Source organism: Solea senegalensis, linkage group LG1 (genome assembly GCF_019176455.1).
Source record: "Solea senegalensis isolate Sse05_10M linkage group LG1, IFAPA_SoseM_1, whole genome shotgun sequence".
NCBI lineage: Eukaryota > Metazoa > Chordata > Actinopteri > Pleuronectiformes > Soleidae > Solea > Solea senegalensis.
Genome location: NC_058021.1, coordinates 21,822,342 through 21,844,379, shown reverse-complemented (window position 1 = coordinate 21,844,379; position 22,038 = coordinate 21,822,342). Strand labels below are relative to the sequence as shown.

Here is a 22,038-nt window from a genome sequence, read left to right as displayed (position 1 = left end):
AAGTGAAAGCCACCACTGATTTATGACACAAGCCTTTCTGCAAACTCAACTGTTCGCAGTAACTGGAGGATGTTGTGGGGAGTGGACTGGTGTTGAGTTTGGGGCACGTTGAGGTCAGAGAAAATGACCTGCGGTGTTGTTTAGTTGCTATGACACTACACTGCAACATAGACCGTGATGTTAGTGGTGCCCAACGGGAACCTGCATGGGGTTTTTGGAAGCTGCGTGTAAAACTTGAGCTGTTCTATTTTCTTTTGAAGCATTAATCTTGAAGTGAGAGGGAGAGCGACAAACAGAAATGCTCTCCATCAGCTGTGGCTCCTTCTCTCTGCTCGCTCAGTTGCCTGCTATGGTTTGTGTAATTACCACACAATTTAAGTGTGTGTGTTTGTGTATGTGCTCACTTTTTACTGCTCGGTGATCACACTTAACTGTGTCAACAATGTAGCCTGGACAGAGCAGGCCATTTCCATTTAATGAAATTTCCCAGGGAGGAGTGAAGTTTAAGGAGTTTTTTTTTTACGTAATTCACAAGGGAATTCTTCGTTTGTCACCTTCTAGTCGTCTGTTTTTATTTATTTATTCAAATGTATTTTACTCTCTCTTTCCTCTCGACTCTACAAATGCCTCTGCAGCGTGTTACATTACCATCTTCTCCTGCTGTCTCTCTCTCTGTCCTCCGACTCTGACCACAGGAATGCAGGTTGACTGTCACTGCGCTCATGTCTGTGTCACACATAGTAATCACTGCGCCCACAAGGAACACACACAAACACAATAACACACAACCAGACAGACACACAAAGAATGTCAGACGACGACACGTGGGCCTTGTTTTTTTCCACTTCTCTTTCTTCATAATGCATAAAGTGTATATGTTCTGTTTAATGGAGTCTGCTGCTGCTATATACTATTTCTATTTCTGGACAAGACATAAAATCCTATTAACATTTATAGGTGTGTATACTTCACGTATGGGTGCACACATTTTATGAGAGTTGTGGCACAAGTTCCGCACATGCTTGGCTCTCCCACTGCAATCTGCGCAATTCTGTGAAACGCAGAAGAAGAAGTGCCAGTGTCTGTAGCTGCCCTCAATAGTCAAACCATAAGTGTTGTTGGCACTGTGGAATCCCTCAACGCGTAATTCGGCTTAAATTAGAAACACAAATACCAACAAAGACTGCAACTTCTAATTTGATCTCTGGTTGAAGAGCCAAGTTTCTTCCTGGGCTCAGCTTTTATAATTATTACTTTGTTTTAAAATAAAACGTTAAATTCCACATTATTCATGTTAGACATTTCCTTTCATTTACTCCTGACGCATATAACTTTCAGATGTAATTAGCAGCCAGTTCATTGGACATTTGTTCCAGTTGAATCATCCAGTAAGAACTATAAATACACACTTCTGTTATATCTAAAATGTCTAAATAAATACTGTATTTTAATATGTCCTCCTGGTTTGCAACATCAACATCTGAGATGTTGAATCTTTAAAGTTTAATCCCCTGGTCATATGATCATTGTCCAGGTTACTGATAGCTCTGACCTGTGTGACAGTTCCATTTCATTGTGATATGTTTCCAGTCGCCGTATTAGAGGGAGTCTACTGCAGAACTGTGACCTTAAAGTCAAGCTGAGTTCCAAAGAAGCTGTTACACAGGTCTAAAGGTCACTGGGATCAAACACCTGTGCATCTAATGTGTGAGTCCATGCACTGAATGTCAGCATCAGTCCAGCCGTACAAACATGTGTCATCTTGGTTTAGGCTCCTGTTCGGACAACAGCAGGTGGTTATTCAGTTTGATGACAATGTTGGCAAAGTCGGTGAGATCCACAAAGTCGGACGTGATGATGTTGACGCCGTCCACGCCCGGCCTCTGTGCCTCAACCCAGGACATGATGGTAGGCAGATTTCTAGAGCCGCAGAAATAAGAGATGGATGAGAGATTATTTTGATGATGACATGATGATGGCTTTACTTGAATACAATAATATCAGGTTGTTGTTTAGCTTATCTATCCACCAAAAGCTGTTGTAAATTGATTCACCGATAATATAGACACGGACTTGATGGTACCAGTTTATAGTAAAACATCTCGATGGGAGATAGGAAGTGATGTTTGTGTCTGTCAGTGAGAGACAGTGGTGCCACTATTGTCTCCAAATCAATCCACCAACTGCCTTTCTGCTTTGGTCCTGGCCATGCACATGCCCATGCCCATGCCCATGCACGCACACACACTGTAACACTGTGACTGCAGCACTTTTAACACCCTTAAATTCACTGCTAGGCTCGAGTCGCCAGCAGAACAAAAGCAGGAAGTTTAGCAGAGGCGATAAACAATCCCATTTCCTCGGAAGTGCAGAATTAGGCCACCTCTTGTCTCTCCACAGCAACGAAGGTGGAGATTTATGCCTGGGCATCAGAGCCTGTTTCTCTCAGATTAAAAATCGTGGTGAGTATGTTCTTGAGTCAGGATTTCCCCAATAATTTCCAAGGAAATCTTAGATTCAGCTCAATGACTGGAAATGCTGCACAAAATGACTCAGTCATTGTTGGGGAACTGTGCCACCTCTATAGTTTGTGCATTTAAGATGATTCCCAGTGAAAAATAAGCGAGGTGACAGAGTATTAAAAACCTTAAAAGAAATAAAAACTGAGAAATAACAACACGGTGATACACACTACTATAACAGTACCATTACACACCAGTGTAGAATCAGGGATTTGTTTACTTCTGTTACTTTCAAATGATTGTATTTATCACTGAATTCCATCCTGCCAGTATTCCGGTTTCCTTTTTCCCTTTTCAAGGATATGCACCTAAGTGGCAAACCTCAGTCGAGCAGACATTTCCCATACTGCCCTCTACTGGCCAGAATTGAAACTAAAATAAATGGAAAAGAGCAGCAGACAAGATGCAGAGCGCTCAGTGCTTGGGAGTTGGCAGAAATGGTGAAGTTATAGGGATTGACTGAGGTCATGTTTACCATTTCATAATAAATTGGATTTAAATAAAGGTTTGGTTCAGGTTAAAGTGGAAACACGGATGGCACATTGCCAAATAGTCTACTGTGAACTATTCCAAGATGCCTACAGGCAAACTTAAACTTAATATTCGGACATGCAAATTATTAGACCTCCATACATTTGCAGTATTTGACTCAACCTCTGTCATTTCCATGTAACACATATAAAATATGTTCTGACCTCTCCACCAGGTAGTTACGTAATCCCCAGACCAGGCCCTTGGCCACGGTGTTGACCCTGGGTGTGAGGATGGCCTGCGACACATGGAAGGAGCCGTGCTTGGCTCTTTCCCTCAGTGTGGTTTCTAGGAACTAGACATGAGAAATGTTTAATGGAAGAAGTCCCTTCTAAATAAAAAGAAAATCTGAAGGACAGTGAAGCTCACATATCCATCTGATGTAAACCCAGCACAAGTGTGTTGGTCTGTTGTTTTCTGACCTGTATGAGTTTGTTGGGGTGAGTTGTGTTTGCCCACGGTGCAGGGATTTTGGTGCCAGGCCACATGACAGGGTTTCTCTGACCTGAGGGATGATGGTAGAAGACTATTACCTGAAGAGAGCAGGAAAAACATATAGAAAAGAGACATTGGGTAATGGGTACATATTAAGATTGAAAAACAGCTCAGACAGACTTGCCTTACTAATACTTTGGGGACATAATTATATAAAAAATTCAAAATCAGGTGATGAGCAGTGTGTGACGTGTGTTTTTCTCCAGTCCTCAAAGACACAACATTTGTGGCAAGATCTCAGTGAATATGACTTAAAATTAGAGACAATTAATATTAAACACAACACTTCTGATAGATATTGTTCTTGTTTAACAACAATAACCAAAACAGAGTCTTGTGAGAAGTGCCGGTCTTCAAAGTAGTAAAATGAAGAAGTTTCTTCAAGCACTGGATGGAAATGATTTAAATGTTCCTGTTTTAATGCGATCATCAAAGACAAATGTGCTCTCACATGCATGTGTTTGCAACTTTAACACCAATGGCACATCTACGCTCAATATAACTACAAACACAGACTTTACCCATAAAGTATGTCCATTGAAACAGTCAACATCTGAGCAACAGACCCGTTGAAATAATACACTTGTGTTTGATATAATAAAACCAGTCCACTCTTTACTGCAGTGATTTATCAGTGGATAGTGTGAGAACACTGAGGGTTACAATGCCTTGTTTCAGTGACAAACAGAGTAGGGGTGAAGACTGCGCCCTCTTCAGCTACAAATCTCTCCTGTCTCTACTCTCTCTGCTCTTTCTTCTCCTGCCAACAAAAAATTCACAGATTAGGGTCATATATAGGAACAGATTTTTTAAATATATGTATCTTATTTCATCCAGTGATTGTTCTTCACACGAAAGATAAGACCACACACACCGTTGCTTGCTGAACCTTTCATATTCATGTATGCACAGTAAGAGAATAGTGGACAAATGGACAAAGACACTTGGAAAAGAGAGACTGTTTTGCTCAAAGTAGGTGGAGGAAAGGATAATAAAATAAATAAAGACACAAAGACAAATAAAACGAGAAATATGGGACAAAGGGTGAAGGACGGAAGGCACACTGGATAGCAGACTAAGTGTTAATAGGATAATGTTCATCACTAATTCCTGCCCAGGAGAGTTTACAGGCTGCACAGATAACCTGACTGTAAGAGTTAAGTAGGCCATCAACAACACACCTGCACACCACCTTCACTTCTTTATCTATAAGGACACATTTGGAGTATAGGCACTCGTGCAAGTGGCAACTCTCACTTGGACTTTAAAGACCTGGAAATTCAGAAACAGTGTGTGGCACTGAACTTGACTGACTCCAGAGCCACAACTTGGAATGTTATTAGAGAAATTTGGCTTTTTACAGTCATGCTGTACATCCAGGTTTCATTGTTGCACCCACCTGATGTTTCTTCTCCCACAGGTAGTCCAGAGTAATGCTTTCCACCACACGGTTGGTACAGAGCTTGCTGCCAAACACCTCCTGGAGCATGCGGATGAGGTAAACATGATGCTCTACATCCATCGCATAGTAATGGTTGAAGTCCAGAAACACAACCTGAAAGAATGAAACATCCTCCTCAATCGTAATCATCAAAACCCCACATATTACTATACTCAGTATATTTAAATATCATTGATGTTATAACTGATTTAATCTGTTTTTCTCACTTCTTTCCTGTGTCTGCCCAAGAAGGAGTTGATCTCTATCAGACCATCTCTCACCTTCAGGGGAAAGTAGAGTAAAAGTTAAAGATAATTTGTCACATATTTATTGTCACATGTCGTAACGTTATATTTTCTTCCATGCTTCCTTAAATGTGAACACAAAATGGCATTAAATTGTATTTTAAAATAAAGGAACTACTGTTCAATGATTACAAACATATGAATAAATCATTTTATTCTCTACAAGACAAAAATAATCAACAATATAACTACATATGAAACATTTATTTCGTACATACAATGCTGTCCTTACTATAAAAATCATAGTTGTACTTATAGTTGTATCTCATGACTAATCCGATTGGATCACATGTCAGAATGACTTATTTCAGAGAAGACACGTTTAAAACTAAGTCAACCTTTGACCTCTATTCAATATCATTGCAAATCTTATTGACGTCGTCAACAACATAACATTTACTGCTCGTGATCAGACAAAAACAAAACCTTTAGGCTGCTGAAATACTTGAATTTACATTCTAATATAATTTTGATTTAAGGGACAGTTAAGGAAGAGAAATATACAGCGGATGAGTTGTAAAACATAACAAAACATGGTGGATATATATATACATATACATATACATATATATATATATATATATATATATATATATATATATACACACATTAGTAAAGTGTCCTCTGCTCACCTTGTGTCCAAAGAGGCCATGAATGAAATAAATCTCATTTCCTGGCTCGCCCGGTTTGGAAGAGACCCTGAGATCAAAATAGCGAATTCCAGCATCCAGCTGCTCCTTAAACGTTAGGTTCTGAGAACACAGACCACATCACATCACATGTATGTTAACCCAAAAACAATATCTGTGAGGTTGTAATAATACACACACTTTCAGAATATGCCCAAAATGTGTTATTTTACAAATTATCTGCAGACTGCTGGTATTTTGGGTAATTTGGGAGCTGCACCTGGGTCATGGACCACTTCACCATGACTTTTTTGGCTAATACGCTGAACATGGTTGCCAAGTATTTGACATAAGCCTTCTGATCTGGGGCCACGGGAGCATGCACATCCACCCAGAAAGTGAAGGAGTCATGGGATCCTATAAACGGAAGAAGAAGATGATGAGAAATAGTTAAAGGGATAGGAATAACAAAAGGGAATGTGGTAAGTTGTGGATTGACTATTCAGACATGATCGAATACTGTATGTTTGCATAGATAAGCAACAAAATAATCATAATTCAATATTAAAAGGAACTTTTCTAGCACTGCTACTCCACTGTTTTCATTCAAACCACGGCAACAGACATTAATGACATGGAATGCAAGAAAGAAAATGATGTAATGTAAGGCAGCATACACAGACAATTGAGAATAGTTGCAAAATTGTAGTTTAACTTACACACACGGACTCATTTACCGTTAACCTTAATTTTTTATTTTTTGGTCACACACACAATGGCCTACACACGTGCGTCAGATGACGTCTTTACGCACAGGCTCACCTGGCACTGCGAGGTGTTTGAGTGGCATGGCGCTGAGCTTAGACGGGAGCGAGCCCATCCAGTCAGCGTTGACGTTACCGATCCCCGCAGGTCGCGTCTTCATGTCAGAAAAATGTCAACAAATCCTCCCCCCTTAAGGAAAGTGCACCCCGGCGCAGACGCGCTCCCGGTGAGATCCCCGCGTGTTGCCAACAGGTGAAAACAACCGCAGGGCATCTTCAAATGTCAGATTATGACATCTGGTGCCAATAAACGCGCCATAAATGAGTGAAGGTGTGATTCCTCTGCCTCCCCGGGTTCTCGCTACAGCTGGTGCATGACTTTGCGGTGCGTCGTGCTCCAACCGGCAAACCGTGGAGCCGTTGACAAAACCAGCGGGTGGTTAACGACCGGGATAATCCTCTTAGAGCGAAATCCCACTCGTGTTAACCCCCTTCTCCTGCTTTTTGGCTTAACCTGCGCCTCTGGTGTGTGTGTGTGTGTGTGTGTGTGTGCAGAGACCACCCGCTGACTGTATACGTACACAAACACACAGAAAAGAGACACACTGGAAAGTTGGCATTGTGCTGGAGAAAGACACGGTATGACGACAGTAGCTCATCAACTGGTGGTGGCACTGGTGTATAATTGGCGTGTGATGCGAATAAAATGCGATAAAAACACATCGAAGGATAAATAACATTGTAATCACTAATCTATAAACAAAGATGAAAGCTCAATGGTGAATGGATGAATTAAACCACAGCCAATATATTAACTACAGATACAATTCAATGGGGACTTCTTCTATTTATTCCCTTATTTCATTACTAAAATAATATTTAATTTAGTCAACTAAAGCAGGGGCCTCAAACTCAAAAGACCTTCATGATATAGAAATAATGACATTTGTGGCGATATTTTGCATAATTTAAAAAAATGTTGTTTGTTACACATAGTTTACGTTATAAAACATATTCATGATGCAAAATGAATCTGTAAACTGAACTCTGAATCTGAAAATCACAATTAAGGACTTCAGAATTCTAACCTCAGAAATAAATTTTGTTTTAATAGTGAAGTTTTGTTTTGTACAATATCATATCAATAGATTTTAGGGATATTAGCAGTTTTGATGCCACTCAGAAAACAGGTTACTTTATTCTGCAGGGGTCTCAAACCTGCCCTCGATTTGGCCCTCAACTTATTATCAAGTTCTGAGTTATTTGTGTCAGCATTTCTGATTTTCACACTCATTTTGGATCACATTTGTCGTGGACATTTATTGTTCCATGTCAAAACAGAGACTTTTACTGTAACTATGGAATGTTTTGATATAATTTATAGCTTATTTTGCCTACTCTGATCAGACAAGACACGAAGTGGCCCCCAGGCCATTTAAATTTCTTAATGTTTTTAACAACGACACCACAGCGCCATCTCTTGGACCAGTTCAGTCACTACAGTTGTGTTGCACTTATCCCAGACATTTCCCTTTCAGTGACAGAAACTATAAAAACACAAATAAATTGTCACATAACTGAAAATATTTACAATCGTTCCATCAATTTTTGATAAAGTTATGAACATTTCAACACATATTTGATGTTTTTTTTTTTTTAACTCATTTACTCATCAGTTTCATTAAAAACACCAAGTACCAGGATGCATTGCTCCCTTCCTTACGCACGCGCCGTAACAGTCACCACTGTGTATACGTTTCCATAGGGAGCGGACACGCGCGTGCACACACAGACACACGCGCGCGCGCCTTATCGTAAGAGCCGAGGATTAAACGTTGCGTTAATTTTATCTGTGGAAACTTGGTGCTATCAGCAGAGACAGACGGTGACCAGAGCAACGGAAGAATGGTGAGTTTTCAACAGAGACGCAGAAAAAAATATGAGCGAGAAAGAGGCGAGACAAAGAAACAGAGTGCTGTGATGTGTTTAACTCTGAACCGAGCCGAACCAGACCAGACTTCGACTCTAGAACCTGTTTCTCACCATCATTATTGCTATCTTTATTCTTATTATGTGACCTAAACGAAGTAAATGTCACCTTATAGCCTTGTCTCATTAGTTATATATTCTTTTTTTTTATTTCTTTAAGTTATTGAATAATTTAAATTAGTTATTTATCCATTCAACCAATTTATAAGGGAGACCTGGTCAAGACAACACCAGAGACAGGGATTACAAACACTAATCCAACATAAATTATGAGACCAACATAAATAAATAAAAAAGCAGGTGCACTTGGTTAACATAACCTTAAGTTTTTAAGGGGAACTCGATTCTGTTTCCTTTTCAGTTTAGTGTCCTTGCATGTTTTCAGTAATTGTCCTTGAGTAACTTGTGTCACGTGACTCTGCATAGGCTACACCTTAATTCCCTTTAAACCCCTCCACAACAGATTGCCATGTGTGAAAGCTGGTCTCTGCTTGTCGTCCTGTTCAGGGTCTCACTGACACATGATTATTATTCATATATACTTTACTAATACATAACACAAAATATGATACATTTTGATGAGCAAAATTAAACTAGGGAATGATTTGGCAATGACATATTTTTTTTTTTTTGTTAATACCAGTAAAGACACAGGTTATTGCAGACAGTAAACATTACTAATGTGCTGTGGGGAAAAGTCTATATGCTGCAAAACAAAAACAGTCAGGTGCTTGGGGATGGATGGATGGAGGTGGATGACGGTAAGCATTGCAGTGATGTAACATCCTCCTTAAATCCCCAGTGACCTAATCTGCCTGGGGCTGCCTATGTCATCTCCTTTGGGTAGTTGTGTTCGTGCCTCTCACTCATGTCACACACACACACACACACACACACACACACACACACACCTTCTCCTCACAGAACAAAAAAGAAAAAGCAGATAATTTCTCCTCATTTAACCATTCAAGGGTACAACAAATACCTGGTCATTTTGTAATATTGTACATTTTTTTTCAAGTCTGGATGTGTGTTTCTCTTCACTGAAGGCTGACAAAGTAGATTGTTGACTCTCGGCTGAACTACATGAGCAGGACCCAAACCTTCCCAACAATGGACCGGTTTCTGAGAGACAATTTATGAACCTGAAGAAAAGGTGAGCATCGGCCAAATTAAAATGCACATTTTCCTTCTTCAGAAAGACAGTTGGAACAGAACTCTTTTGGAGAAAAGAGGCCGTCTTGAGCTGGACATATCAGGAAACAGGAGAGATTTAAAAAGGTTAAAAATAAGCTGATGAAACCTTTATTTCTAGAAATGATGAATCGATATACCACGCTGAGGCAGCTGGGTGATGGCACCTATGGCAGCGTGCAGATGGGGAGAAGTAATGAGTCTGGAGAACTGGTGGCTATCAAGAGGTGAGAATTATGATCTTTTTTTTTTTTACGATTTAAATATTGTCTGTCCTTGTTTGAGTCCGACTGTGTATTGATTAGGGCTGCAAAATTCATTGGTTAGTAAATGATAACTAAACCAATCGCCAACAATTTTGATAATTGATTCATTGGTTTGAGGTCTTTTAAACTGAAAACAAAATTTAAGAATAAGGAACATTTGAAGTTTTGGTAAACACTTCTCAGCATTTTCTTGACTAAACCACGTATACAATATTTGTCACAGCCCTAATATTGTTATACACCACGACAGTGTTATAGTTTAAGTGTCGTCTTTCTCTCCTTTTAAACTATACGATACTTGAACTGTTTGAGTGTCAAGTGAAAAGAACAAGGTTAATAGTAATTCTGCCCATATAGTATAAGGAAATTAAAGCTGTAGTGCGTAACTTTTGTTACTCTGTCAAACAATACTATCAGACTTGACTGAGGGAGTGTTTGTGTGTATGCAACAGCAGCACATGAGCGGGTGGGGGCAAGAAGCAATTATCCCATCAAATTGTTAAACGAGCAATGCTGCCGTTGCTTCCATCAGATGTGACACAAAAAGAATCGCTTCCTGTGCGCAGCACGGGAATGACGCCAAACAGCACAAGATTGAGAAACACAGAGAGGGACATGTGGAGCTGATAGGCTTAATCGACCTTGTGTTATGTATAAAAGCATCAATGATCATGATAAAAATAGATAATGTGAACTTAAATTAAAAAACGTGATGTTTAAACAATACTTCCAAACTCTCCATGTAATGGCACTTTTCCACTATACAGTACCAGCACGACCTGGCTGGACTCTACATGTTTTTCTTTGCTTTTCCATTAGTGATAGCACCTGGTGGTTTTTTTGGTACCTGCTCTGGCGAGGTTCCATGCGAGCTGAGCCAACACTCGAACGTGACGTCGTCAGACTGTCGGTGCACTGGCATCGAGTGTCGTTATTGGAAGAGTCCTGGGCGTGACGTCTGACACAGGAATCAAACCGAACACTGTAGATCAGTTAAAAAGACTTTAAAATCCTGAAAAGGTGTTAATCTCCAACAATTAGCAAGGAAATGTCTCAAATTAACAGAGGGGTTTGGTTTATTTCGTGACAGAAAATCGTGAGTCGAATCACAACTCGTTCAGTTCGGTGACAAAAGGACGCCACGGTATAGTTTCGCGCAGCCATGCTGTGAAGGAGGTACTATTGTTATGGAAAATGACGTGCCTCTTATTCTAAACTGTGTAGAGTCGAGCCGCTCTGAGTCGCGCTTGAACTATACAGGGGAAGTACAAGTTTTAACAGAGTTTTAATGCGTAAACTAAATTTCTACATTTACATTCTGGGGAAAAATTCTGGACTTTAAATCCCTATTCTGATAAAACATATATAAATACCTGCACATAAAAAGAAATACAGTGTTGTGTAGGACTAAGGACACAAAGGCATACAGGTTTCCTGCCATCACCAAGGCAAACAAACAGGCTGTCATAGTTCCATGCCTTTGTTTCAGCGGCAGCACGGCTCAATAATAGATGAGAAACCTGGGAGATGTATCCACTCGTTGATCATTCAGTTACCGTGCAAGACAATACTGTGGTGACGGTGAAAGGGAGTGAAAGTAGAGGGGTGTGTGTCGGGTTGCCGACACCGTGGAAGGAACGAGTGTAACTGGCAGGTGCCCAGAGAGCTGAAAAGTTATCCGCACGTTCTGTAACTCTTACATAATTTCAAAGGGCGGGACAGGTTACGCTGATCGGGGAAGATAAACAATTGTGAAGAGGTGTCTCGTTTACCAGCTGGTCATGTGGGGTCGTCACTGTACATAGCAACGCAAACAGTGACAAAACTGACAACTTAAGGTGTCATCAAGCCGGTCAGGTTTAGAATGTCATGACACGTCGCTAGGGCTGGACAGTGCATATCGATATTATATATATATATATATATATGTATATATATATATATATATATATATATATATATACATATACATATATGTATATACACATACATATATATATATATATATATATATATATATACATATATATATATATACATATTGTGATAAAGTATACATATATATATAGTGATAAAGTATCTGTGATGACTTTTCCTGGTTTTAAAAATGTGTTGCATTGATAATCATAACATTTATTACATTAAGAAAATTGTGAAATACACTATATATGATCAAATAAATTATTATGAACTACAAATAATATACACATATATGTATATATATATACATATTGTTTCTAACACGCACAATACAGTGTATGAGCTGAAGTTGGAGATGCAGACACACAAAAGTCATTTTACAAAGATAGTTCCACTCCTGTGAATTATGATATCATCTGTTTCTTTTGTTTTAACATACACTCATATGTGATGTACCTTTTCTCTTCATGACGTGTCGTCCGTAGGATGAAGAGGAAGTTTTACTCGTGGGAGGAATGTATGAACCTACGAGAAGTGAAGGTGAGGACACTGATATTGTGTGTAGGTCGTGGTAGAGCATTAGAAACAGCAGTCACTTGCAACAGTGAACGCAATGAGATGATATATGTTGTTGCTGAGCGAGCTTTGCTGCAACACACCTGATTCAAATGAATGGCTCGTTATCAGGCTTCTGCAGTGCTTGCTGATGAGCTGATTTGAATCAGGTGTGTGTTGGAGTGTCATCACTGGAAGAGTCATGATCAAGATGCCAAGATTCAAACCGGATAATGCCGAACTGTAGATCAGTTTGAAGGACTTAAAAATCCTGAAAATGTGCGTTCATCTCCAACATTTAGCAAGGAAATGTCTAAAATCCCATTAGTTAACAGAGGAGTCTGGTGTATTTAGCGTCAGCACTGCTGTAAGCCTGCGATTGCGACCGCCGAGCTGCATCACAAGCCCTGCCGCTGTAGTTCAGTGACTGTGTCAGACAGAGTCTGTGTCCCGGTCATGCAGGAAGTACTGAACTAATATTTTTAATTAACTCATTCTAATGATTCAGTACACCGAAAAAATAACTGCTTTACTAGTCACTAGTTTGTGTGTGTTGCGTATAAAAGGAAGTCACAGCAATTTCATGCAGTCGTGCTGTGACGACTCCACTCAAGTTGACCGTTTAGAGTCAAGCCGTGCCATGCCGGGACCATGCAGTGGAAAAGCGGCATAAAACATGCAGGGCAGTGGGTCCTGAGGGTCCTGATTTAGGCAATAATACAAAAAGGGTATTTGAACAGTCACTGCTGTCAAAAAATGTTTTTGACTAGATCTATTGTTCTGTACCAATGCAAATTTAAATCCCACACACTGAAAAAAAAGGATCTAGATGAGTAATTCATGCTGCACACAACACTAAAATTCTGCGATTTGTTTAGAGTCTGTTTCTATATAAGCATCACCAGTGGCTCCTGAAATTACAGGAGCAAATGTGTGTGTTATGAACTTGTTATTATGACGTATATAAGCACTCCTATTCTTAATGTTTTAAAATGCTGTGTCACACTAGTCACTGAAGAAGCTGAACCATGCAAATGTGGTGAAACTGAAGGAGGTCATCAGAGAGAACGATCACCTCTACTTTGTCTTTGAGTACATGAAGGAAAACCTTTACCAGCTCATGAAGGACAGGTACGAAGCAAAAACATCACAATTTGACCGACACATGGGGTGTTTGATAACTAGATAGCGTGTTATTCTGTATGCACAGACTGAGACAGACAGAATGGTGCGCACATTAGCAGGTTAATCAGATTCATATTCATTTTATGTTTGCAGAAGAAAATTGTTCCCCGAATCAGTGATAAGAAACATAAGCTTTCAGATATTGCAAGGCCTGTCGTTTATTCACAAACATGGTAGGTGGACGTGTTCCCGTCATGCCTTTCAAATGCATTAAGCCTTGTTGATACTCACGCGAGGCACCGTGGTGCATGCTGCAAGATTCATTTAACAGTCCTATAATGTCAAAGTAATGAGGACTATAAAAGTCATCAAATTGGCGATTCATTGATCAGAATCTTGGAGTTTGTAAAACCTGAATGACTTTGTTTACATGGACAGTGATGTTCTAAAAACAACCAGATTAAGTCTGAATATGACATTGCCACGTTAACAGCATTAGGTCGTAATCTGAATAAGAAAGAATCAAAGTTCAGATGAGTGGAGACATTTTAGTCACATTAATCAGATCATAAAGTCTAATTGGAGTATTCACAGCAGCGGATGTCATGTAGATGTTCAGACTATGCTTTGTAACCAGTAGATACATGACTGGAAAGTGAATATAAACCAATTATAAACTCATGGAAACGTCATCATTTGAAAAAATCTTGTCCATGTAAACAAAGTCCAGACCTGCCTCACTAACTCTTTGGTCTGCATGTGTAATATTACTGGATGTGTGGATCGTGTGTTATATACATGGAGTCTAAATAACAAATGTGCCCGGTCTACACATGCTTCCACACATCCAACAGAAGTGCATGCGCTTTTCTCTCCTGTAACTCCTTTTCCTTCCTGTATCTTTCACTTCTCTTTGTCTTTGGTCTGTCATTAGAGAGAATAAGATGTTCTCAGAGAATGAAATTAGGAACATCATGTTTCAAGTGCTGTCTGGGTTGGCTTTTGTACATAAGCATGGTAAGAGGCTTTAATCCGTCAACCTTCACTTGTTTTGGGTAGCTTGACCTTTAGCTTGGGTGGTGTGTTTGTCAGTGTGACCTTTAGATAAACCACCCTTTTAAATTGATTGTGTGTTGTGTATGGTCATTAGGTATATTCATGAACTGGATTATATATAATTACAATTAAATATAACAAATTATAGTTGTTAAGGGTAAATCAAGAAACATATTCTCATGATCTCAGGTTTCTTCATGACACTTTCATACCTACAATTTGCTTTTATGTCCAACTACCTTTTGCTTAAACATATCCAAAGTAATATTTAGTGTACCCCCATAATGCCAGAAAGTAACATAAAATATGTAAAACATACACAGACAAACTGCAGAGTAACCGTGTATGATTTGATATTAACTCTTGTGCAGGTTTCTTTCACCGAGACATGAAGCCAGAGAATGTGTTGTGCATGGGTCCGGAACTGGTCAAAATAGCAGATTTTGGACTGGCCAGAGAGATCCGCTCCAAACCTCCGTACACAGACTACGTGTCGACCAGATGGTGAGAGGAAAGGCCATCACGAATCATAGAGCACAAATGCATCAGTACATACAGTAGTATGAGAGTTTATTTACATACTGTGTTATTATTTCTCTGTTAAGGTATCGGGCCCCAGAGGTCCTGCTCAGGTCATCCATCTACAGCTCTCCTATTGACCTGTGGGCTGTGGGCTGCATTATGGCTGAGCTCTACACACTTAGACCTCTGTTTCCTGGGAACAGTGAAGTGGATGAGATCTTTAAGATTTGCCAAGTCCTGGGCACTGTCAAAAAGGTGTGAATAAACTTACTAGAGAAAGGATAAGATGATAAGAGGTAGAATTGTGTGTAAATATGATGAAATTTGAACAGCATGCAAGTTTATTTCAAAGGCTTTTCCACAATTCATCGCTATTAGCACAGAAAATGTTTAGATTCAAGACTGGATTTGACCTTCACATTGATCATTTGTGCTTCTGTGTTTATTAGTGTACATTTTAATGGATTCCATAACTAGTCTCTTTCATCAAATCAGATGTGTGCAGATGTGTTGGCTTTCTTCTGGATTATCTTTGTGTCTGTCTGTTGTGAGAATATATTCATGTGGAATCATCTCATTTCTCCATTAGATGGATTGGCCTGAAGGCTACCAACTTGCAACTGCGATGAACTTCCGCTTCCCCCAGTGTGTGCCGACCCACCTAAAGACACTGATCCCAAATGCCAGTCAAGAGGCCATCGCTCTGATGAAGGACATGCTGCAGTGGGACCCCAAAAAAAGACCCACAGCCGTGCAGGTATGAAACATTAATGGCGTTTTTCCACTATATAGTACTGCCTCAACTTGACTCCACTGCATGAAACGGCCGTGACATCGTTTTATACGCGACATACACAAACTAGTGAATAGTGACTTGTAAAGCTTTGCGATGTATTGAATAATTAGTTGTGGACATTTTTGAACTTATGCATTTACTTTTTAAATGGACATATATTATATTTCTCCTGCAAAGTGTCAAACCTGTACATGTGTGCTCCGTGTCACATACACATATTTCACAGTCACGTGACGATTACATGGTTGGTCATAATTTAGAGTCCACTGAGACAGTTCTCACTCCATGTGCCCTGAGTCACAAACACCTTTCCAGTGAGAGTGATGATGCTTTTCCATTTTCTGCTTACACAGCTCCCAAGTGTAGAATGCATCATATCTAAACTAATTATAGTGTTTTCCATCAAAACATATTGCCATCATGTTAAGTTTAGACAACAAACGTAGAAACGCTTGAATGGAATTATGTCTACGGCTATCGCTGTCAAGTTAGTAGATGTTATTTTCTGTTTACTTGGTATTTACTTGATTTACATATGATGTGGGTGGTATGAATACAGATTATCATAATTCACAAAACCTGTGTAAATTTAAAAACAGGCACAGTATTGACTCTGTTCAACACTCCCTACTCACTTCCTCATCAAGACGACTACTTGATATCCTTTCTCTCCTCCTTTGACTTAACATTTTCAATGCAGACCATGACCTTATGATCCCCTCACATGGTTTTCCATTCACATATTCCTTACATCATGTGAATGCACCTAGTTATTATGTGTTTTGAGACTAATAAATTATTAAAGCTAAACCTATTAAAGCTACAGTTCTAAATTTAACACATCACAACCAGGCTATTTGGAGATTCACAATTCAAAATTCAAAATTCGAACGGCCTCACATGCAGGCCATCAGTAGATGTTGCCCACAGAGAAGACTTGGACTTTGTTTAAGAAACATTGGCGTTACACCTCTCCTCAGGTTTGACCTTGCAGGATGCACAAACACATCATTCATTCAAACATAATTCCTTTCTTTCTCTGGCTAGGCTCTACGTTACCCGTACTTCCAGGTGGACCAAGTGTTGGGGCCACGTCCTCAAAGCCAGGAGGTCAAGAAAGTGCAAGCCAAGCCTCTGGCCAATAAGCCGGTCCCGGAGTCCATGACGGATCCCAAGCAGTCTTCCTCCGAGTCCAAAGCCTCCACACCACCCTTCAGAAATCATCAGCAGCAGCAACAGCATCATCAGCCTCTTCAGCAGATCCCTTTGTCCCAAGCTGAAAGTAAACCCCCAGGTGTTAGCCATGCAGTAAGTGTTTATTTGTTAATCAGAAACATAGTTGTTGTTTTTAATCTTAAATATAAAAGTGACAGAATTTAAGATTATGAAGAAACGGTTTATACCTTCAGGCTAGATTGTCAGGATGAGCCATAAAGATAAGTAGCCAAATAAGACACTAATACGGATAATCTGTGTGTATCTTATGGTTTATGTAGAAAACCGTGCTAGGGGGAAGTGAGAACAGCGCTGGGGCTGGTGCGGCGGGTACGCTAAAGAGTAGCCGTCGTCGCTGGGGCCAGACGGTGGCCAAGACCTCAGATAGCTCGGATGATTGTGACTCACTGGAAAACGCTGCTTCAAACTCGAAGAAACCAAGTCTGGGGAAAGCAGAAGGGGAGAGGAGCTCTAAGGAGCACCACTCACAGTGAGTGCTATGATGTTTTCACACAACTGGTTTAGCAGAAATGTGAACACTCAACACTTTATTTGCATAATTTGCAGAAAACTAAATATGTGTCTTTGTATTTTTCATCACATGTATTATTTAATGGCACTGGAGATAAGCATTTTATAATGTACATGCATGAAATCTTAACCCACACAGAACTAGAGATCACATTCAAGATTTAAATGTCCAGTGTGTAAGAATTAGTGACATCTAATGGTGAGACTACAGATTGTGACAAAGAGGAGCCTTTTCTACTCACCCCCCCCCCCTTTCACATACACATAAAGGAACTATGGTTGATAAAGCCTCCTAAATGTCACACACTGGGCCTTTGATGTGTTATAAAGGTGCTTTTTGAGCGCATACCTTTTGTCTGGTTTCTCTTTTCAGGCCCAAGGAGCAGAAACCTCTGTATTCCTTCAGCACAGTGACCAAGCTGCCCAACAATGTCAAGATAGGCCAGGTGGACTGCAGTCTTCCAGGATCTGCGGCACGCCAGCACTATCTCAGCCAGTCACGATACCTGCCTGGTAAGACAGCATAACCTGTAACAGTCAGTTAAACTGTCATTTTTTAGCAACAGAACTTGGTCCCATAAAAAACTCTCTGAAAGTGGGTAAATCATGTAAACCACACATAATATTGTTGCATAATACATCTATGATATATCAAACACAGGCTTTAGAGTCAAACTACTGCTTGAATGGTTCCCCAGGGGTTCATTTCTTCAACTTGAGATTCATTTAATTGTTTTTCAAACTTGACAGGGACTGACCACTCAGTTCATCTAATAAATAACGCCACAAGTAAAAATCACGACATTCACCTGGAGTGTGTTTCTGTTGTTTTAGGGTTGATTGGCAAAAACCACACTACATTGGGAGATAAAGAGATGAGTGGCATGACGCTGCGAGATCTGTGGGAGAACTCGAACACTGTAAACAAACCGCTCGCTCCTATTGGAGGAGAATTGTCTGTCACCAGAACCAATGCAGGTAAAATGGGTTTTGGGTTTTGCGATTTTACAAACATGAAGAAATCATATCAAATCAAGTCAAATGGCTTATAGAGCTCCCAGTAAATGACCTGTGGCCAAAATGATTATACTGAAAAAAACCACAATTTGTCATTATACCAAAATATATTAATAAAGGGTGTTTTAACACAAGCTCATTGTCATTAAAACTATTTGAATTAATTCTCTTTCCACTGTGAACTGTAAAAAAAACCAGGTTTTTAACTTTATCGGAAGAAATGACCGTCCATACCTGAGGTTATGCCACGGAAGACAACAAGCTTAAGCGTGTAGTGATATAAATAGGCCGTGAGTTGTCTTGTTTTGCCATGCAGCGGAAACCTGGCAACTGTCAAGTGCCGTCTACTGCTAAATGATATGACCGTCATTCTACACAAAAGCACTAAATGATAACGACGTCTCCCGATCTGTAGTTACGGGGCCGTGGATGCTTAAGTGTCTGCGAATTTAGAGCTAGGAGACCACTAAAAATCATTTGTCATGTAGACTGACACACAATATGTTTCCCTGCTGTGCTCCTGCCTTCCCTCTCTTCTGTCTCTTTCTTTGGCCTCGTCTCTCCCTCCCCATTGCTTATTCATGAGATTAAGACTGTCTGTATAAGATCAAGTGTTTAAACAGCCCTCACTCCCCCTGCTCATTTGTCTCGCCTCTCAGCATTTACACGCACACTCATCATAACAAAACACTAACATCTTCATGATGTTTGTTTTTCTCATCATGTTCTATGCTTCTCATTCTCCCTTTTCTCTTATTGCATGCGACTCCTTCCTTTTTTGTTTGCTGTGAGAAAAGAAGAGAATGCAGCCGAGTCTGTGGATAGTCCACTAGAGGGAACTGTTGTAAAAGAAAGAATACTGGAGAAAATTGACCTCTCCAAAGGTACTTCATCAAAATGACTGAGTGTTCTGTTCCGCAACGGTACATTGTACAGCTAGAAGCACACGTATACGATTGGATCGCTGATGCTGCAACATGGCCAAATAACTGGCCATGTTAAAGCTGTATTTGCTGTAGTTAGTATGAATGAGGGTAAAATGAGATAAACTAACAAGCAGCATGGCCTCTGATACAGCAAGCTTTACATGTGAAAGAAGCCAACAGCTAAAAGCTCCGCAGGAGACAAGGGTATAAATACACAGTTTAACCCAAGAACTAAGACCTCCAGTTGCTAAATAGATGGTAAATTGCACTACAACCACAACATCTTCACGTGGGAACAATGAGGCTTTTTGACTAATCATAGTGATAACCATCTGTGACTGCTGGCGCAGCAGATCAATGTTGTCTCTTGAAAAGTTGAATGACTTCAGTCACTCAGCCTTATTCATCTGTTTGGGTCTTTTGTAGTCGTTGCATATGCAGCGGCAATCCCACACTCACAGTTACACAAGTGATTATTATCAGTGTTTGTGACAACATCAATTTGATGGCTTTATTTTATTTTATTTTTTTCCAGTGTTTTCGTACGAGTATAACTGAGATTTGGAACATCAAAATGGACGTGTCTTTCTTCTCTTTTAGGGAACTTTGTAAGCACCAAGTACAGTCTCGCTGGTGGTTACATCCCTTCATTCCAAAAGAAAGAGGTGGGCTCAGTGGGGCAGAGAATCCAACTTGCTCCCTTGGCTGGACAGCACACAAGTAAGGACAGATTTCATACGAGTCAAAGTCAACAAAATGATTCTTGATACGTTACGCCAGATTACCTTTAAACTCCATGCTGCTTTGAGATAAAAGCAACACAAGAGAAAACAGTCCTCACTTTCTGTAAACTGAACTAACCTTGACTAATTTTCTGTTCACTTTCTGATTCACTGGTGTTTCCTGCTCCTACTTCTTCACTCTTTCAGTCCATCTTTCTTTGCAATTTCATTGTACAATGAAATGACTTTCTATTTCTATTTCCTTCTTCTTCCCCTGATAATAAAAAAGAAAAAACAAAAGCTGCAAAGCCCAAGCTCATGTCCAACTCATCCTTAAGTGAATCCAATGAAGGTACTATCATTTCCTCTTTGTTGGTATTAGGTTTGGTGTATTAAGGAATTGGCTTTAAAGTGGCAATCTCAAAGATTGATGTCCTGGTTAATTTGGCGGCACCTGCAGGTTGTTAATGTGGGGACAATAAATGCAGATTACAACACATTTATCTCATAAATGTGGATGCTTGGTCTTCTTCCATTACTGCAATTGTGACGGAATGAATGTATCTATTTTGAAGGTTGAAAACCTTTGAATTTGCCACTTTATTTGCTACTAATATTGTCGAGGGGAAAAGACTGTCCATTGTTTTCTGCTGCACTAAATATGAAATAAAGCTGTCACTAAAACATACCTCACTTCATACACTAACATCTACAGTATACATATTAGAGATGAGACAAATGGACTAACTCGCATGTTCCTTCAGATTACGAGGGCTGGAAGAGGAGGACAGAAGGGACTCAGTTGAAAGGGAACAGCTATTCAGCTTTGAGGAAAACCTCCGGGAATCTCCTGACCAGAGCTCCTGCTGCCCAGCCAGTCCATGGAAGAGTGGACTGGACATCCAAGTATGGTGGAAATCGGTAGTTCAGGCACAAGGACTCTACAGCTCCTTTCCTGATCCTGAGCAGTTTCACACACACAACTAAAACCCAGAGGAGTGTGACACGTTCCAGACATTTTTTTCATATCGTGCAAGGAATCTCTATGTTTTAGAGATGAAGGTTGCCATGACCAAAGACTGACATTGTCTGCAAGACAATCTCACAGTTCCTGAAGGATCCTGTGTGCGCCAATTCTACAGTTAGTGTTTGAATAATCTAATTAGATTCAAATCTAGCACAGCCTTTTTTTAAAAACTAACTTTTATTTGTCAAGTATTGTTTCAAAACCCATGCACAAAATGGGAGCAGCCTTTCAAACTGATCTTATTCAACATTCTCAGCTTTTATCCACCATAATGTACAGTAGGCGATAGATACACATTTGCGCTGTAAATTCATGACATTTAGGCTTGCATTAACTTTATATGAGTATAATAAGGCTGCAATCATTTGCATCATGCAATGCATACACTGAACGTTTTGTAAGCATTTTGTACAAATAAATATTCAAAGGTTCTTTGTGGATTTTTTTAAACAACTAGTGCAGTGCATTCAATGTGTGTATCCATTTTTGT

The 22,038-nt window shown here is 39.8% G+C and overlaps 2 protein-coding genes across 14 annotated transcripts; one reads left to right on the top strand and one right to left on the bottom strand.

The window, feature by feature from the left end:
* Nucleotides 1–831: 831 nt before the first annotated feature.
* Nucleotides 832–12,720, bottom strand: plcxd2 (phosphatidylinositol-specific phospholipase C, X domain containing 2). 3 transcript variants are annotated; one of them, XM_044046965.1, is made up of 9 exons: nt 12,513–12,720; nt 10,984–11,118; nt 6,204–6,340; nt 5,927–6,046; nt 5,217–5,270; nt 4,948–5,103; nt 3,476–3,586; nt 3,218–3,348; nt 832–1,920 (listed from the first exon to the last, which is right to left on the bottom strand). In XM_044046965.1, exons 3-9 carry the CDS (start codon nt 6,252–6,254, stop codon nt 1,758–1,760), a joined length of 786 nt encoding a protein of 261 aa, XP_043902900.1. In that variant the 5' UTR covers nt 6,255–6,340; nt 10,984–11,118; nt 12,513–12,720; the 3' UTR covers nt 832–1,757. The 3 variants fall into 3 exon arrangements, with proteins under 3 accessions (XP_043902900.1, XP_043902893.1, XP_043902907.1); XM_044046958.1 differs by lacking the exons at nt 10,984–11,118; nt 12,513–12,720 and adding an exon at nt 6,746–7,172; XM_044046972.1 differs by lacking the exons at nt 10,984–11,118; nt 12,513–12,720 and adding an exon at nt 6,643–6,717.
* Nucleotides 8,459–21,979, top strand: mak (male germ cell-associated kinase). 11 transcript variants are annotated; one of them, XM_044046821.1, is made up of 17 exons: nt 8,459–8,595; nt 9,726–9,832; nt 9,992–10,097; nt 12,542–12,596; nt 13,621–13,742; nt 14,671–14,753; nt 15,164–15,296; nt 15,398–15,569; nt 15,904–16,071; nt 17,158–17,418; nt 17,607–17,815; nt 18,230–18,369; nt 18,691–18,834; nt 19,671–19,757; nt 20,400–20,519; nt 20,811–20,873; nt 21,286–21,979. In XM_044046821.1, the coding sequence occupies exons 3-17, from the start codon at nt 9,994–9,996 to the stop codon at nt 21,444–21,446; spliced, it is 2,022 nt and encodes a 673-aa protein (XP_043902756.1). In that variant the 5' UTR covers nt 8,459–8,595; nt 9,726–9,832; nt 9,992–9,993; the 3' UTR covers nt 21,447–21,979. The 11 variants fall into 11 exon arrangements, with proteins under 11 accessions (XP_043902756.1, XP_043902798.1, XP_043902782.1 ...); XM_044046838.1 differs by lacking the exon at nt 14,671–14,753 and adding an exon at nt 13,890–13,969 and having other exon boundaries at nt 8,460–8,595; XM_044046863.1 differs by lacking the exon at nt 18,691–18,834.
* Nucleotides 21,980–22,038: the final 59 nt, after the last annotated feature.

Coding starts and splice junctions, on each gene's coding strand:
- mak (XM_044046821.1), top strand. CDS start 9,994: ATGATGAATCGATATACCACGCTGAGGCAGCTGGGTGATGGCACCTAT. Junction 13,743..14,670: donor TACCAGCTCATGAAGGACAG/GTACGAAGCAAA, acceptor GTCTGTCATTAG/AGAGAATAAGATGTTCTCAG. Junction 15,570..15,903: donor TCCTGGGCACTGTCAAAAAG/GTGTGAATAAAC, acceptor TTTCTCCATTAG/ATGGATTGGCCTGAAGGCTA.
- plcxd2 (XM_044046958.1), bottom strand. CDS start 6,848: ATGAAGACGCGACCTGCGGGGATCGGTAACGTCAACGCTGACTGGATG. Junction 6,341..6,745: donor CAAACACCTCGCAGTGCCAG/GTGAGCCTGTGC, acceptor TTCCGTTTATAG/GATCCCATGACTCCTTCACT. Junction 1,921..3,217: donor CGTAACTACCTGGTGGAGAG/GTCAGAACATAT, acceptor CTGCGGCTCTAG/AAATCTGCCTACCATCATGT.